The sequence below is a fragment of the Ostrinia nubilalis genome, chromosome 13 (genome assembly GCF_963855985.1).
Source record: "Ostrinia nubilalis chromosome 13, ilOstNubi1.1, whole genome shotgun sequence".
NCBI classification, from domain to species: domain Eukaryota; kingdom Metazoa; phylum Arthropoda; class Insecta; order Lepidoptera; family Crambidae; genus Ostrinia; species Ostrinia nubilalis.
The window spans coordinates 5,978,990-5,996,450 of NC_087100.1; the positions used below are offsets into that span (position 1 = coordinate 5,978,990).

The 17,461-nt window shown below is 36.5% G+C and overlaps 2 protein-coding genes across 3 annotated transcripts in view; one reads left to right on the forward strand and one right to left on the reverse strand.

Moving 5' to 3' along the window:
• Nucleotides 1-1,554: 1,554 nt before the first annotated feature.
• On the forward strand, nucleotides 1,555-4,518 carry LOC135077134 (serine/threonine-protein kinase RIO1). The gene is made up of 4 exons (XM_063971693.1): nucleotides 1,555-1,753; nucleotides 1,900-3,072; nucleotides 3,337-3,526; nucleotides 4,214-4,518. Exons 1-4 carry the CDS (start codon nucleotides 1,688-1,690, stop codon nucleotides 4,369-4,371), a joined length of 1,587 nt encoding a protein of 528 aa, XP_063827763.1. The 5' UTR covers nucleotides 1,555-1,687; the 3' UTR covers nucleotides 4,372-4,518.
• Nucleotides 4,519-6,174: 1,656 nt separating this feature from the next.
• LOC135077448 (ATP-binding cassette sub-family G member 4) overlaps nucleotides 6,175-17,461 on the reverse strand; it is a 133,114-nt gene continuing 121,827 nt past the window's right edge. For both annotated transcript variants that reach the window (XM_063971997.1, XM_063971996.1), the window contains exons 5-10: nucleotides 16,829-17,015; nucleotides 11,841-11,955; nucleotides 9,886-10,269; nucleotides 8,641-8,805; nucleotides 7,405-7,661; nucleotides 6,175-6,975 (exon numbers count right to left, since the gene is read on the reverse strand). In XM_063971997.1, coding sequence (XP_063828067.1) covers nucleotides 6,634-6,975; nucleotides 7,405-7,661; nucleotides 8,641-8,805; nucleotides 9,886-10,269; nucleotides 11,841-11,955; nucleotides 16,829-17,015 — 1,450 coding nt within the window. In that variant the 3' untranslated portion in view covers nucleotides 6,175-6,633. The remainder of the gene's footprint in view (nucleotides 6,976-7,404; nucleotides 7,662-8,640; nucleotides 8,806-9,885; nucleotides 10,270-11,840; nucleotides 11,956-16,828; nucleotides 17,016-17,461) is intronic.

The following is a 17,461-nucleotide window of genomic DNA, read 5'->3' on the forward strand; positions in this document are numbered from 1 at the left end:
TCAGATCCAAACTTTAGGAATTTTGTGGTCATGGTCATAATCTATGTATTTACCTATTGAGTTACCTAGACACACATAGGACCTATGTCATAGGTAGATGGAAATCTATGATATTGAACTGCTTAAGCTATGTGAAGTTACGCACTGACAAAAAAGGTAAGCAAAATTTACCTGTTTGATCTATTTTTTTCAAAGATTTTGATTGTTTTAGATTACCAGATAAAATGTTATGTGCAAATACTGTAGTTGCTGATAGGCACTTATTGTGTCCACTGAAGCAAGAGCTAATCTTGTGTTTGTTACCAAAAACACTTTTCTTTTTCAGCTAAGTAGGTAACTACCTACCTAATAGGTAGAATAGGTAACTTTACAGTTTATTATCGAATATAGTTGATTAGAATGTATTGCGCAGTTCAAGACCTGAAAGGACCTAAATAGTTCCTGTAATAAAAACGGCACCAAAATAAAACTGACTCGAACTGTTGTTAAACTTGTTTATCAATTGACATTGAATTGGCTGATTCCTCAATCAAGTCACCCCACATTTATTCGCTATTTATTTCATTAGCATCTAGTGCGTTACAAAAATAAATTAGTTCCGCCATGATGTGACAAAAGGCTTGGTATAAAATGTTTTCTTTTTCATTCTATAAGTAAATGAAATTTGATAATAATAACACCTTATAACTAACGGCTAAGAACTATTAATAGCGATGCTGGACATGGAATTATAATCAATCATACAAAAAATGCCTGATTTAAATACTTAAGTAAATGAAAAATCTATTTTTTAGATTCGGGGTGTATGAAATTGCTCATTCATCACCCTTATTCTGTGCCGTGTCGGGATTTGAACCCACTAGCGCTATCGCAGTTTCAGAATACCCGAACCAACGGACTAAGGCTAAGAACTCATGGCGCGATTTTCAACCGCGCCCGCGGCGGTTGCGGGTCCGCAACTTCTGTAGAATGCAGAATGCAAAAACCGCGCGAAGACCGCCCGATCGGCGGGCGACCATTTTGTACCAGACAATGTCTTAGCGCGCGGCGCGATTTTTACCAGCAGCCGCGACGGGCGCGGGTGAAAATTGCGCCGTGAGTTCTTAGAATAACCGCACAAATAACCGCTCCCGTGAGTTTTGAAATAACACCGCAATTCCACAACCGCCGCGGGCGCGGGTGAAAATCGCGCTGTGAGTTCTTAGCCTAAGATGCTGTAACAGTTGATAAAATCTATAGTATTAAATAAATCTATGAAATTATTATTTTTATTCACCTTATAGTTTTCTTATAATGGCAATGACATGGATTGTAACGTCTGCATCTTTTACAAAATTACAATGCCTTTTTATTTTGCAAAAAGTAAGAAAACTGTATATATAATAACGTTTTGGACTATTAGGATAAAAAAAAACAATATGTCACTGTCAGATGTTACGTGTCACTGTCACTTTTACTTTGACAATGACAACTACTGCTGTGGATGAAGGAACCACAGATGAGACAAGTGGGTCTAGACAAAGTGCAAATTATAATCGCAAACCAGTCGAAAAGTGGTCGAAAAGCCCCTTTTTACACGTGTGTTTGTTTTCCCTGAGAAAAATGTACTAAAAACTATTAATATTCACGAAGTTTGGAATAAATGAAAACGTTTAAATAGTTATTAATTAATAAATATCATTTCAAAATGTCAGATGGTCAATTTAGCGATTACGAGGAAGATTTAAGTGAGAAGGTTAATAAGTCCGTGCGGGTAAGTTTTGATCTTGGTTTTTTAATTAAATTCTTGTTTAAATCGTTTAAAATTTCTAGCATAAATAAGTGTGAATAACAGTGCAATCATTCCATTACTCTATGTACTCAAACTTTCTTTAAAACGGCTTTTGTGTATCATTTCAGTTTGCACCTTTACCGGTCTACAAAAAAGAAGTAATAATAGAACCAGCTAAAGAAAGCAGTGAAGATGACGATCTCGATTCCGACGACTACTATTACGGCTCAGATGATGCAATTAATAACTCAGGCAAGAAAGAAAATGTCAACTTACAAGCTCCCACCAGCAAAATAAGTTCCTATCAACCAACTGAAAAACTGTTCAAAAAGTACATCAACAAGATCAATGTCGACCAATATGAGCCTGTTCACTCGAGCAAAACTGAGAAGTTCCTGAATCAAAATGATAGGAAAGTGGATAATGAAAGGTTCAGAATCAAAGATAAACATGACCGAGCCACAGCTGAGCAGGTTATGGATCCACGAACTAAGATGATTCTGTTCAAGCTACTCAACCGAGGAATCATAAATGAGATCAACGGCTGCATATCCACAGGTAAAGAGGCAAACGTCTATCATGCAACTTCAAAAGATGGGAAAGATTATGCTGTGAAAATCTTCAAAACATCTATTCTTGTTTTCAAAGATCGTGACAAATATGTATCTGGCGAATACAGATTCAGGAATGGATATTGCAGATCAAACCCTCGTAAAATGGTGAGAACTTGGGCTGAGAAAGAAATGAGAAACCTTGTCAGAATGCATAGCGCACAACTGAGTGTGCCTGAGCCAATTATTTTACGTAGCCATGTGTTAGTCATGACGTTTATGGGTGAGGGAGGTTGGCCGTCACCGAAGCTGAAGGATGTTGAAATATCACAGTCTACGGCCCGTTTATTGTATAGAGATTGCATTACCATGATGTGGAAAATGTTCAACATTTGTAAACTGGTCCACGCTGACTTGTCAGAATTCAATTTATTATACCATCAAGGAAATGTAGTTGTTATTGATGTCTCACAGTCAGTTGAGCACGATCATCCTCATGCATATGAGTTCTTGAGGAAAGACTGTACGAACATATCCGATTTCTTCAGAAAGAAGGGTGTAGCCACACTCACAGTGAAAGAACTTTTCGATTTTATCACTGACACCACAATCAATGAGGACAATTTAGAAGAATGCTTAGAAAAATTGTCAGAAAAGGCTGCTTCTAGGGACTTTGATGAAATGACAGCTCAGGAGCAAATTGAGGAGGAGGCTTTCAAGAACATCTACATTCCAAAAAGGCTGACTGAGGTAACATAATCCTTTGTTATTTTTCTATTATAATAAATATAAAGGTTTGAGGATGGATGAATGCTTGTAACCTTTTCATGCTAAAACTACTGAACTGATTTTGATGAAATAGTATTATGGTTTATACATCATTTATAAACTGAATTTCAAGTGAACAAAGCTGCATTCAAAAGCTAGTACCTACATAATTTCATAATAGAGACAAAAAACTATGTAACTTGAATGAGAATTATTACATTTTTGTGTGACTATTTTCAATTACAGGTTATCAACTATGAACGGGACATAAGCAAAGCAAAGAAAGGTGACACAGAAGACTTGGCATACAAGAAAATTGCTGGTTTTAATGAAGACCTGACAGGCACGGTGGACAAACCAGACATCTTGCAAGAGGACAATATATCAGAGAGCGGCTCTGAATCGGATTCAGGAGAGGATGATGATGAAGAAGGAGGTAACTTTTTTATGAATACTTTTTTAAGAAAAAAGTCCCCAGTAGTTTCATATAATGAGCGCCACTGTAGACTGAGCCTTGATCACACGTACCGAGCAAACGGGCGAGACAGTGCTCTCGGCCGAGTACTCGGTGTGTATGAACATTACGCCAAGTGCTCGGCCGAGCGCTCGAGTATGTGACTCGCTCACCCAACTGTCTCGACCGAGTAAACATTTTACTGTCTCGCCCGTTTACTCGGTACGTATGATCAAGGCTTTAAAGTCACTGGACACTTGCTAATGGCGAAGACAGTAGCGCTATCTGGTGAGTGCTGAAGCATAGGACTATAGGAGGACTATCTCGTTTGCATTCACCAGGACTTTTTATATTTTTGTTTCTTCTTCAAATTATCCTAACACAATTCTATCCATACTTTGTTATTATTATTATTATTGTTTGTAAAAGATTATAAGCAATTTGTATTGCACAAATTACTAATAGTCCCGTTAGCCCCTCGTGTTAAGCTAAATAAGCTTGTGTTACGAGTGAGCTCACCACAATAGTCGAGCGGCGGTGGGATTCGAACCCGCGTTCCTCGGATCTCGAGTCACTCCGACCCCTTCACCGCGGTTCGGCTATCGTGGCTATCAATTATCATGTAACTTTATGTAAGTAACCTATGAAGTCATAAAATGTTTGTTCTAGATACTAAATTCAAGAACAGTGCACGCCCAAGAGACGAATCTCCGAACAGCAAAAAAGCCAGAAAAAAGGCAGTCAAAGAAGAAAAGGCTGAGAAAAGGAAAACGAAAACTAAGAAACATGTGAAGAAAAGGCGCGACAAAGGTCATGGTAAAAAATAATACATTATTAATAATTAGATGCCAATTAAAATGTTGCTATAGATTAAAGAACGATAGAACTTAGTATGTGCTGATCAGATTATACAGAATTGTGATATGGATAATATCTAAGCAAAAGTAATAAACTCATTATTATATTTAAATTTAGTTACTTTCTTTAAAAAATCTTATTGATAACTCATCTTCACCCTGAAAATATCAAGATATTATTCTAGTTTAGATAATCTAGGTGTGTCCTAAATCGAAATTATAGCCTCCTTGCTTGATCAATGAAGTTATTGTAAGAAAAGCTTAATCTAAAACAGCGTCATTTTACCGAAAATTTAAGATGAAATCGCCAGATTTTTATAAGAGAGCACGAAATCACCCACCATCTTAGAAGAACGCGTGCCAATTGGTGCTGGGATCGTGGATCGGGACCCTCTTTCACTCTACCTACTGGGATATAGGGCATATGAGTACGTGTCCTTGAAGTATTATCCCGGTTGGATTTATTTATCTGTGTTTTCTGAAGTATAGGCCTTATTAGAACGTAGGCCTTATTTGTATCAAGTACCTTATTACACCAACTCAATTCATGTATGTCCCCACCTAGGTACTATGTATTTTAAGCTGGCCAATAGTGCGAAACATATTATCCTCGTAAGACCGAAGAGTAAATATTGTCGACTTCTAAGTATCGCCGAATGTGCTTTCAGAAGAACGAATAATTTGTAGTAGTAAACGCCGAGCACTTCGAGTAAAAAAATTTCTATGTTAGAGATTTTCTTTTGCATTCATATTTTCAGGGGCCCTATATAATGGTGCATAGAGCTTATTTTAGGTGAAAAATAATAAAAAAATGTTTTCTCTTAAAAGAACATTCGGTATTACATACTTTAAAAAGGGAAAGTAAATAAATTGTATTTTATACTTTAAAGTAAAACATAAATGTAACTTTCTTAATAATTAATACTACATAAAGATACAATAATGATATTAATAAATGTAACTGAAAAGGAACAACGGATTTCATTTTATTTAATGTTTCATAATTAGTACTTTTAAAAGTACTATCGGTTTTATAACATACACTAATGATAGGTTAGAATGTACAAGAAGTAAAGTGAATATTCATGTTAATTATAATATTTACTAAACTAAAAATCAGAACGTTCTCATGGTAAATTTTCTCAATCATATCATAATTTTAAAAGTCCAATACTCAATCCCATCTCAATAGAAAAAATATATAAAAATAAAACTTTCACCATCAAGACCGAATGTTCCTTGCAAAGAACTATTATTTTCAAACGAAAAAAAATCTTGCAAAACTACTTCAAATTGGGAAAAACAATTTTTTTGCTTGTTTAGCAGTATTTTAACTTAAATTATACTGGTCAGTTTTGCAATTTAACTACGTTTACGTGAAGAAAAAAAATTAATCGCATATCACGTCTTCTCGGACGAACCACCTTGTCAAAGAAAAATGATAATTTGACAGTGACATTTTGTTTTTTTTATATTAATAAGTTCGGATACCTGATTTTGAATACTTTAAGCCATAGACTATCACTCTTTTTTTCGATAGGCGCGAATTTTTGAACTTAAATTTGTCGCTAAAGTTTAAGTTCCTCTGAAGGCACATCCGGCGATACTTCGAAATCACCTCCGAAAATGTCTCGGCGTTACTGACTACAAAGTTTCAGTTCCTTCTGAGGCACATCCGGGCTTACGAGGTTATAGTCTCGTTAAGGGCTATTTTCTCTTTCTTTTGAACAAATGACTTAACCATTTTTGGTAGGCTCGAAAATGAAATAACTCTCAGATTTCAATTTTTATTACAAATGCACCTGTAAAAAATTACACATGAATACCTTTACAAACTCTAGTGTTAAAGTATAATTTCTAGTAAGTAGCTAATAATCGTACAACTATGCATATTACTTAATAAGTATCCGTTAAATTAAGGCAAGTTATTCTCCCCTAGCATATTATCCATAACAATAATATCGCTAAAATTATAATATCACTTGATAAAGTATACAAAATATCAGTCACCACATTTTCTCGGAGCGAGCCGCGAAAATTCTCTTTGGCTGATGTTAAACAATATCTAATTTGCACTATAAAACCAGATCTATATCAAGGCTATAATAAAGCTTACATTCGATTCTAGTAAGAATCATAATAATATTACTAAAACTTATCACATGCTATTACATTTTGTACTAGCGAGCACCTAAAAAAGAACTAAAATCACATTAGCTAATAATAATCAGATCACGTGGCGAATCGCCATTTGAGACCAATAAAGCATAGTGATCTAAACACCAACATGATGCTGATCATGATTGTGATTTCTAGCCAGACGGAGGTTCTTTCTATGTCTAGATATTTGAGTAGGACGTCAGGTTTTGCGAAGTGGCAGTAGACGTCTTTGCAGTCTAGAGGGGTTCTTCCGAAGCCGAAGATGGTCAGTACCATGGCGACGACACCGCATCGGATGAAGGAGGTCTTCATGACGATGTTCATGAGGAGAGGGATCCGGTGAGCGAAGTCGAAACCATAGATGGCTAGGCCGAGGAACGGAGCGATGGACGCTGGGCCGATGGCGCAACCGTTCTGAAAAGTAAAAGGTAAGTGTTAGTTAACTGACAGTTTTGTAGATAGACAACGTAAAGGTGTCCCAAAACAATTGATAACCCTGTAACTAGGACAAATAAGGACGCATTTAGATCATTCATCACAAAAAAGTCATAAATGCCATTCTCGCGAGGATGAAACACGGTAAACCCTGAAAAACATTCATTTCACAATAATTTCAGCGGTTTAGGCGTTAACAGGGTGGAATCGATGAGTGATACTTGATTGTTTCTAAACTGTACAAGATATAGAAAATCTGTTACTGATTCTGAAAGTGTTTCATGAGCTCTAACAAACGGTATCATTAATAGGTTACAGAATAAACTGGATCTATAAGAAAATTCAATGTACGAACATAGGAATATGTTCCTACTAATATTGATTGAAATGCCCAATACAAATACTCACCCTAACATTGAAGACTGATCCAATCGCCAACCCCATACCCTCTGCCACCAAGGACACCACGTTTCCAATCAAGCAGAACGCTATGAACCTCGGCAGACTGAAGGGCACTCCGGTCATGAAGTACACAATGGTACAGAAGAGACAATTCAGTGTCACTTGTACTGGCAGCTTGGAGACAGTCAGCGCCGCGTAGTATGGAGTCAGGCTGTACCAGCGATTGAAGTGTTCTTTCTTGACCAGCTTCACTTCTTGCGGATCTGAAAGGTAAATATTATTATTTGTATTATTCTTATTTTTATTATCTTTCGCTTTGCTATCTGCTTAATCACGTAAAAAAAGTCTAAGTCGTAAGTATCACAAAAAAAAAGTCTTCCATTATGCGTCTCACGACCAAAAATACGTATGAATTTCCATGTCCCTGAGAAATAATGGTTTCCCCATACCTACAAACTTTCACCTTGCTGAAGTCATTTAATGTGCAAAGTATAGCTTTCTCGCTGTATTTACCGAGAAATCTTCAAAAACGGCTATAGACCAAAATTACTTTTAAAAGCATAACGTGACAACATAATTTATGTTTACAGATTGTATGTTTGTTAGTTCTCTAGCTAGAATATACTTATTAGATAACTTCAGTCATCACCCGAAGAAGAAGTAGGTACCAGCATATAATTATTGCGAGTGAGCAATTTCCTTTTTGTCCTAACCCACTACTTAAGGTATCATCTGATAAATGATTATAATGACGTAATTACAATGTAAATTGACTGATAGCTAGTGTAAAAAGTTGGCAAATTGGTTTCCGAGGCGAGAATTGCACATGAACAATCAACAATCACGAACGCGAGTTTTTGTAAAAAATTCATCACTTGTTGAGAGAAGAAGTTTAGTTACAGAAGATTTATTATTGCATGTAACTTTTCAAATGAAATGAAATGAAATTATTTATTTGCAGAATGTGGTACATTAGATGTTACATAATGAAATGAACCTACTTACTTAGTTATCTTATTCATATCGGCCGGATCATTAAAGTTTTTTTGGGAATCATTGGTCTTGGAATACTTTCTAGATTAAGGATGGATAATATGTACTTAAGTAATAATTTATTGGAAGTCTTAAATCATATTTTGGTGTAGAAGGGAAAGAAATGGTTGATGTATAAAAGATACTCGTTTCATCACATCTATTGAACGTAAAAGGAAACATGGAGTCGCATCATAACAAAATACTTACAAACAAGCACTGGGACCATGATCTGTGTGTAGGCGAAGAAGATGACGAGCCCCACACACAGCTTCAGGTGGTTGAACATTTGCGTCCCGTCGTTCGCCATGTTGAAGAAACAAATGCCGATCAGCACACCGCACATAATGTGGTGGATTAACTGGATCCAGAGACCTGTGGGTAGAAAAAAGAAGTTAAAAACAAAATAGAAGAACACTGTCCTAAAAAAGTCTTAACCCCCCACACGAGGATTTATGTACACACACACAGCATGTAAACAAAAAAAAGCTCAGTCCGTTCAATTCGAAGCCTGATTTTGGTGCTTAAATACCAATAACAACTTTTTATGGGCACATGTGGTATGGGACCAAAATTCGTATTGGACAGAACAGTAGAGGTAGATCTATAAATCTAATACCTACCTACCTAAGACAAGAAGTACCTACCTAGATTTTAAATCAAGATAAATTTAACCTATTTCAGGTGCATTGATCACACACAGAACAACTTAATATCACAACAAAATGGATAGAGTATCACCTCGGAATTGTAGAAAGTATAAAATAATACGGAATGCACTGACCCTAATTCTACTGCGCGCCATCTATAAATAGCATTGTAAACCACAAATGCATGTTCCCGCGGCCATCGACCTCATGAAAATATATAACTTAACATTTAACTGTGGTAGACCCATTTCATTGAATTTCACTTATCGCCAGTTCAGAGAATAAATAAATATGTAAGCAACTAACATGCTCTGGTGTTTATGCACTTGAGGCCTACCTCAATCCTAAGGAGAAAACAAATATTCTCAAAATCTAGGTATACCTACTTGGGTGGTTTAGCATGCGGAGTTTGTGGAGCCTAAACTTAGAAAAGAATGCTTATTTTTAAAGCGTTAGAAATTCAATTTGCTTGAAAAATATGTTTCGTCGTCGCGAAGCATGCATGTTGACTGAAACGTAGCTTCTTATCTATCCTGCGCTAAGTTCTGTATTTTCATATACCTAGGTATTAGGTAGGTATGTAGTAGGAAACATGATTATTACGATGTGTAATGAACACATCACGAAGCCTAGACTGATAATTCTATTGTTTTCTCTAGTATTTAATGCAGCAAAGTTTTCTTTCCCTATAGTCATCCTTAAAACAGATTTCATAATGACAAGATAATTTCCTAGAGGGCTACCAATTCCTGTGCTGTTAGAAGACCCAATCAGTACAGACTACAATATTTTAAAAAATCCTTACCTTGCCGATTCCTGAAGATCTGCTTCAGCATCCTGCACAGCAGTATCGAGAACTGTTCGCAGTAAGTCGTTGCGTACGCGCACGAATCACTGGTCTGAACCTTCATCCATGCCATAGACGAGTTCACTTGGGAAATCTGACTGGACGCGGAACTTAGCGAGTCCGTCTCCTTATAAGTCGGCACTTTGTAAGTGCATTTCTCATTTGATAGCATTATTTCAGTCTCTGGGGCGTCGTCTTCCATTTGGTAGCATATCTTCAGCTCCAAATTGTTGATGGGCTCGGCGGCTGTACTCTCAACTTTGGCTGACTTGTATATTTTTCCGTTCATGATTTCTTCGCTGAGCGTGTCTATGTTCACTGGGTTCTCGGTCAATTCTATGACTGAAAAAGAAATTGATTTTATTAGGCTATTATTTTAGATATTTAGCTAGTACCTACCTAATTCACTTTAATTTTGAACAAAGTTGTATCGAAACATGTCATTCGACTTATCGGTAGTAATTTATCCATTCGTAGCTGATATTTTGAAATAAAGACACAAATTTATATTTTTCGTATTATATCAGTTTCATGTAGGTACTGTAGACTATTTGCTCTTGAAATCTACTCCTAAGTACCTATCAATCTTGAACCCTAAATGATTTACGACTTACTTAAATGTACTTACTTAACTTAATTTCAAACAATAACATTTTATTTACCACATAAACTATGAGTTCCAATATTTATTATCTGCAGCCTACTCAATTAACAATGACTCGAAGCTGCCCGTGTCATAAGGCGCAATAAATGTTTATTACTTAAATTATTACATAAGTATTTATTAAATAATATCCATGTAATCTGTAATACCGAGATCAACGTTGAAATATAGCTGTAATGTATTACATTAATTATCACAATGCATGTATCTGTTTATGCTAAACCGCGCTCATCGTATTGATTTACTATAAAATTTATTACGTTGCATTACAATAACTATTATAGATAATTATACCCATAACGATTCTTAAAATATGCGATAAATTCCAGGCTAGGATGTCGAGAAATAAATATTAAGGATTATTATGCCTAGTAGTCTATTAGGTTCAAATGTACTACGTCATAATTATCATAACTGAAGACATCCCCTGAAGCAAGTGTTATCTAAACAAAAACTTTTATTTAATTCAGCTACTAACTCGTGGAACTCGTGGTCGCATGAGACTCGATTCGCTAGTATTGAAGGGCTAACAAAAGAAAATGTCCAAAAGGTAATTACTGGAAAACTATTTTTTTTGTGATTACAGTCGTTGCGTATTCATGATCAACAAGCAAACAGCCTATTATAATTATTTGAGATTAAAAGATGTAAACCTAATTGTTTACAAAACAAAGATGTAACTGCAATGTTTAACTCAAGTTTCAACACTGATAATGAAGGTCAATTTGCTTCAAACATATCGGCTGAGGTATTCAGGTATGTCGATATCACTCAAATCTTGACATGAATTCTCAACAGGTCTCATGAGGTTTCAATGGATGTTGCAAGTGCTTTTCGACATACATAATTACAGAGGATTGTGAAGATCAATGTCAATATGAATTCTTGATTGTGCACAATCGACTCTATATCCATAGGTCCCTAAAATAACATCAGATCTTTTTATAAGTACAACCTTAGTTGTCTACTAAAAGATCGTCTGCACTTACATAGAGGCTTAGATTTTTAAGGCCACAGAAAAAAACTACATGACCTGGGTCTTTCGTTGGAATCTTTCGTTTGATACTCAAAAGTACACTGATGAAAGCTAAGCTACATACAATATTTCTGATTCCAAAGTCAATTGTATGCTTCAAACAACTCCTCTATACAGGCTCCAGTATAATGTATTATCTTGTTAATAATCACCGAAGAAATTTCAAATCTGAGTCGATGATGAGGACTTTTACTAAATAAAATGAAGACTTACTGAAATCAGCCGGGTTATGGTGCCTTGGACACGGGAGGCCGACGCTCTGTAAGTACGGGACCATGGCCGCAGTGTCGCCCTGGTAGATGCATCGTCCGTCAGCTATGACGTAGACCTGAAATGTTCATAGAAAAATGTTAACGAATGAGTGATGATCCCAGCCGTGGATGTCGTAAAAGGGAAATAGAAAGGGCAAATGTGCGAACATTTGGCCTTCCCTATTCGTCTGGCCAGCGTGGGGTTTGTAAGGCAAATCCTCCAGTAAGTCGAGCCGTAACTTCGAACTCCTATGGTCATCTGATTAATTTTGTTGCGGATCCAATGACAGTTTAACTTGAACCTAGAACAAACTTTCACTTTTTTTTTGCACACTTTCACATTCACTTATTTTGTTGAGGATTCCGTCAACTGGGACCGCAATTAACTGGGACCGCGGTCCCAGTCGCCGGATGCGTAAAAATTAAATAATTTTCTTCCGGCGACTGGGACCATTCATGGATTTTAGTACTGTACCGATTTTGGATTGAATAATATTTTCTTTTAAGTTATCTATGAGTGGTCCCAGTCGCCGGAAGAAAATTATTACTTTTTTATGGATCCGGTGACTGGGACCGGTCCATAAAAAAGTAACCAGGTCCCAGTCGCCGGAAGCCTCTTTTTTTGTGGGTAATTTTATTGGGCGTTAAGCTGTAGAGCCTGGCTAAACAGGAGTTGCAGCGGTGGGAACGAGAGGTGGGAATAGTCCTGTGCCTTTGGTAAATTAAAGAGGTCTCCTCTTCTACTACCACAACAGACTAAATGACGTGATGATGGAACAAATGATGAAATACGCTCAAGATTCTTGGATTAAACAGGCAAAACTGAGGAATGCAAATAAGTAGGTAGGTTAGAAGTGAAGACATCATGATTGACGTGGCTCTCAGTATGGTATGGACTAAGGACAATGCAGGCTTGAATAATAAATATTTCACCGATCAATACAGCATCGCTTAGATTTATTAAGCCGTTTGTCCTGTTTATTTATTTATATCTAAAGGTACTTCTGTTATCGGAACACCCGCTCTGTTTTTCTGATACCAGCCTTCATCAAATAAAGTAAAAGATGAAGCGAAATATTTATATCTTATCCTTTATGTTTAATTTAATTTTCACATAGCATATGACCAATACTGCCAATACTACCTAGCTTAGAGTAGGAAAAGATAAAGTACTACGTATTCGAAACTACAGGAATGAGTTTGCTAGGAAAATTCCAAATTCAATTGAACTCATCGATCGTCGAGTAAATCACAGGGCAGCGCATAATTACACCAATTGTCTTTATCATGCAAATCAGCTGGCGAACAATGAACACCGACACGCCATCCAATGGTCCATCGTTGTACTATTCAATAACAATGACCAATTTTCGTAATTATCGATTATTTGGAATGATTCCTATAAAAAATATTCAATTGAGATATCTTGTAATCTCGTGTACACAATATATTTTTTCTCGTGTGCACTAAGTAGTAATCAGTGATCGTTTACAATTAATTAGTAGGTCGCTACACGATTGACCTTTTAACGTCGTAAAACATTTTATGCCATGCTTGATAAGATTTATGACATAAATGATTTTTTATACATATTATTACGTTTCCGCTTTCAATTTTCGAAATTTTCGCTACTTTGGAAACTCTAAAACTTTTTTTTGTAATTTGACAAACGGGTTTTGAGCAGAAAATAGATCCGCGGTACTTTGCTAGTCTTATAATATTTTTAACTTATCTTGATAATAAAAGAAACCCTCGAGTTGCAAGCACTTGGAGCGAGCTTACAAGTCTTCAAGGAACAGGTTAGGAAAAAGTTAATAAGTCAGGCGGTAAAGTACCTAAAAAGAAAATAAGTAGGCAAGGTGAAATGCCTACATATTTTATACTCTTTTATTCTTGTTTAAAATTCCAACTGACCAGTTCGCATTCTGGGACCATATCAAGAAAGTAATGTCTACATCCCAGGATCATAACTTATAGCCAAGGAATAAATCTTGATTTATATCTCGTCTGAAACACCATAAAATGGCTGTTGGTGAATTTTAATACCTACTTAACTCTACATTATGACTTCCTTGAAACTGTATTATACTTGCAATAGTTCATTTATGTTATAAATACGTTGGGCATCAGTAAAAGGTTTAATGTGCTACTAAATCGGAATTATAAACAGACATTAGCCTTTCGTGTTGGTAAAAATAGCGACATTAGCGTGTTTTTCCTTTTATTGACTCGACGCTTGATAAATTCGATTCATTTTATTTATAAATAAAATATAATAAATAAGTACCTACTCACTATTCTCTTCCGAGGAAATTATTGATTCCGATGAAATAAAAGGAACTCAACATTCTAACACGACGAGTAATATTACCTATCTATCATATACTTACACACTATCAACAGCTCTACCATTTGTTTCTTATTACTTTTATCCGCTTTGAACTGAAGAGAGACGATTCTTAGGTACCTACATATTTCACATTCAGTAGCAGGGCTCATAAACAAATACAAAATTCGTGACAGTTTAATTCCGAAATCGCTTCACTCAGGTTTGTTTTTACATTATTTCTCCTTGAATTGAATTTATCACAAAATATGCTTCTTACTTATAGGCCAGTAGAATTAGATTTTAAATCGGAAATAATTCCTACAAAAGATTTTATTGCTTTAATGGCTTCATTGGTTGCTCATTAAGACTCTCCTAGGTTTTCGACTTCGACGGAGTTGTGCTTAAGTGGTGGGGGCCCCCGAAAGGGGCACTTTTTCGGTTTTCCGGTTATACCGCGTAAAGGACTTACCCTATCGAAAAGTGGTCTTCCTGACGGTTGAAGAGCATTTAATCCTGCATTAAATAAGACTAAATTCATATGTTTTGGACAAACCGTTCTCGTGCAAATGTTCGGCAAAGTAGTAAATATGTGTATAATTAATGACCCTCTCCACGTCCAATAGCTCGTCACCCGTAAGCTCCCAAGCCTTCTAAAGGGTCGCCTTAACCAGCGTATCCCTGTCAAGGCTCACGAGTTGGATTCGCTTATCCTTGTTCGTCCCAGCCGTTCCTTAACTGCGGTTGCTGCACCTCTTCCTGGCACTCTACTGAACGACTCTGTGTTACCTAATGTGGCTGCCCCTCTTTCTTGTACCCTCCTGTTCGATTGCATTGCTTAGCCAAATGCCTGGTCCAAGGTTCGACTCCACAAAATCAACTTCGTACGCGTGAAGATAGTTTAAATACTATTTTCCGTGCTTGCAACATTTTTCTTTACTGCTTCGCCTCTATTAGTCGTAGAGTGATTGTATACAGGGTGGAATTTTGTAATGCCACCTGGAGGGAAAGTACTCTTAATACTGTAGATAGAAAATTTTACTGAAAGAAAACATTCCATTATTTTTTAAAAGAAAGAGAACTGCATTCAAAGATTTTCGAAAATTTTTCGAAAGTTCACTACCATGCCATACAATTTCTGTACATAATTAAAATAATTTAAGATTTCATGGTTTTCCTTTCATTTGATTTACCAAGTTTATTAAAGAGATTTAATCCTTATACTTAACCCTAACGTGTTTTGAGCAGAAAACAGATCCGCGGTACTTTGCTAGTCTTATAATATTTTTAACTTATCTTGATAATGAAAGAAACCCTCGCGTTGCAAGCACTTGGAGCGAACTAACAAGTCTTCAAGGAACAGGTTAGGAAAAAGTTAATAAGTCAGGCGGTAAAGTACCTAAAAATAAAATAAGTAGGCAAGGTGAAATGCCTACATATTTTATACTCTTTTATTCTTGTTTAAAATTCCAATTTTCTGATTTATCAAGTTTATTAAAGAGATTTAATCCTTATACTTAACCCTAACGATCGATGCAATAAAAATACAGGGTGTAATTTTTAACAGATTTTAGTTGGTTCGATTCCCGGGTGTGGCAAGCAAATTTTTGGAAATGTTTGAATGCAGTTCTATTTCTTTTAAAAAATAAAGGAATGTTTTCTTTGAGCTAAAATGTATATCTACAATATTAAGAGTACTTTCCCTCCAAGTGGCATTACAAAATTCCACCCTGTATATTCTATAGCCTTCCTCAATTTATGAGCTAGTCAATACAAAAATAATTATTTCAATCAATCTAGTAATTCTTGAGATTAGCGCGTTCAAACAAACAAACAAAAAACTCTTCAGCGTTTTAATATGAACTTGTTGTTGTTGATTTTTGGCGTTGAACCTTAGACCAGGCATACGGCTAGGCAACGTAGTCGTGCAGGAGGATACAAGAAAGAGGAGCAGCCACAGTAGGTAACACAGAGTCATTCAGGTGAGTGCCAGGAACAGGTGCAGCAACCGCAGTTAAGGAACGGCAGGGACGAACAAGGATAGACGCATCTAGCTCGTAAGCTTTAATAGGCTTACACTGGTTGAGGCGCTCCTTTTCAAGACTTGGAAGCCTGCGGGTAACGAGCCATTGGACGTGGAGAGGGTCATTAATTATACACATATTTTCTACTTTGCCGACCATTTGCACGAGAACGGTTTGTTCAAAACATATGAATTTGGTCTTATTTATTGAAGGATTAAATGCCCTTCAACCGTCAGGAAGACCACTTTTCGATAGGGTAAGTCCTTTACGCGGTATAACCGGAAAACCGAAAAAGCGCCCCTTTCGAGAGCCCCCACCACTTAAGCACAACTCCGTCGAAGTCGAAAACCTAGGAGAGTCTTTATGGGCAACTAATGAAGCTATTCAAGCACTAAAATCTTTAGTAGGAATTATTTCCGATTTAATTCATTTTTGTGTTTAATTCTACTGGCCTATTAGGGAAAATAGCGTCACAAGAGTTGTAGCGGTGAGAAGAAGGAGAGGTGGGATCAGTCTCGTAAAGTTCTGTTGACAGCTGGATTATGCTGTAAATATACTATCATCTCTACCACTATACGTGTTCTGCCTTTGAACACATACCTGATCAAACATCTCCAAGAGCGAAGCCGGCGGCTGGTGTATGGTGCACACCACCGTCCTCCCTTGCCGGGCCAGTTGCTTCAGCAGCCTGACGCACTGCACCGTCGTGACTGTGTCAAGACCACTGGTAGGCTCGTCCAGGAAGAACACTGGTGGGTTGTTCACCAGCTCCAGTGCTATTGATAACCTGTGGAAAAATATTACGTGTACAAAACCAAAAGCTTTTCGTTTTCAGCAACATTTTGCAGATTTGTGGCGTCAACATATGAATTTCCTCGATTTTGTTGCTTTTAATTAAGTCAAAGGCTGGGTTGCACCATCTTACCTACCTTTAACAAACGTCAAAAATTTATCAAAGTCTATACAAAAAGCACCGGTTATCGTTATAGTTACGGTTAAAGTTAGCCTAACTCAGCCTAAAAGTACAAAATCATTTATTTGAGGATATTTGACAGATTGTGAAAGCTAGAACTGCTGGCGTTCAAAAACATGGGGAAATACTGGCTGATTAGATGATGTGATTGATAAGAATTTGTACAAATTAAATTAAGAAAAACAAAAAAGTATACCAAATAATATTCTACAACAAAAACACTATAAATTTTCCGTCGTAAAAAGTTCACTGTTTTGATT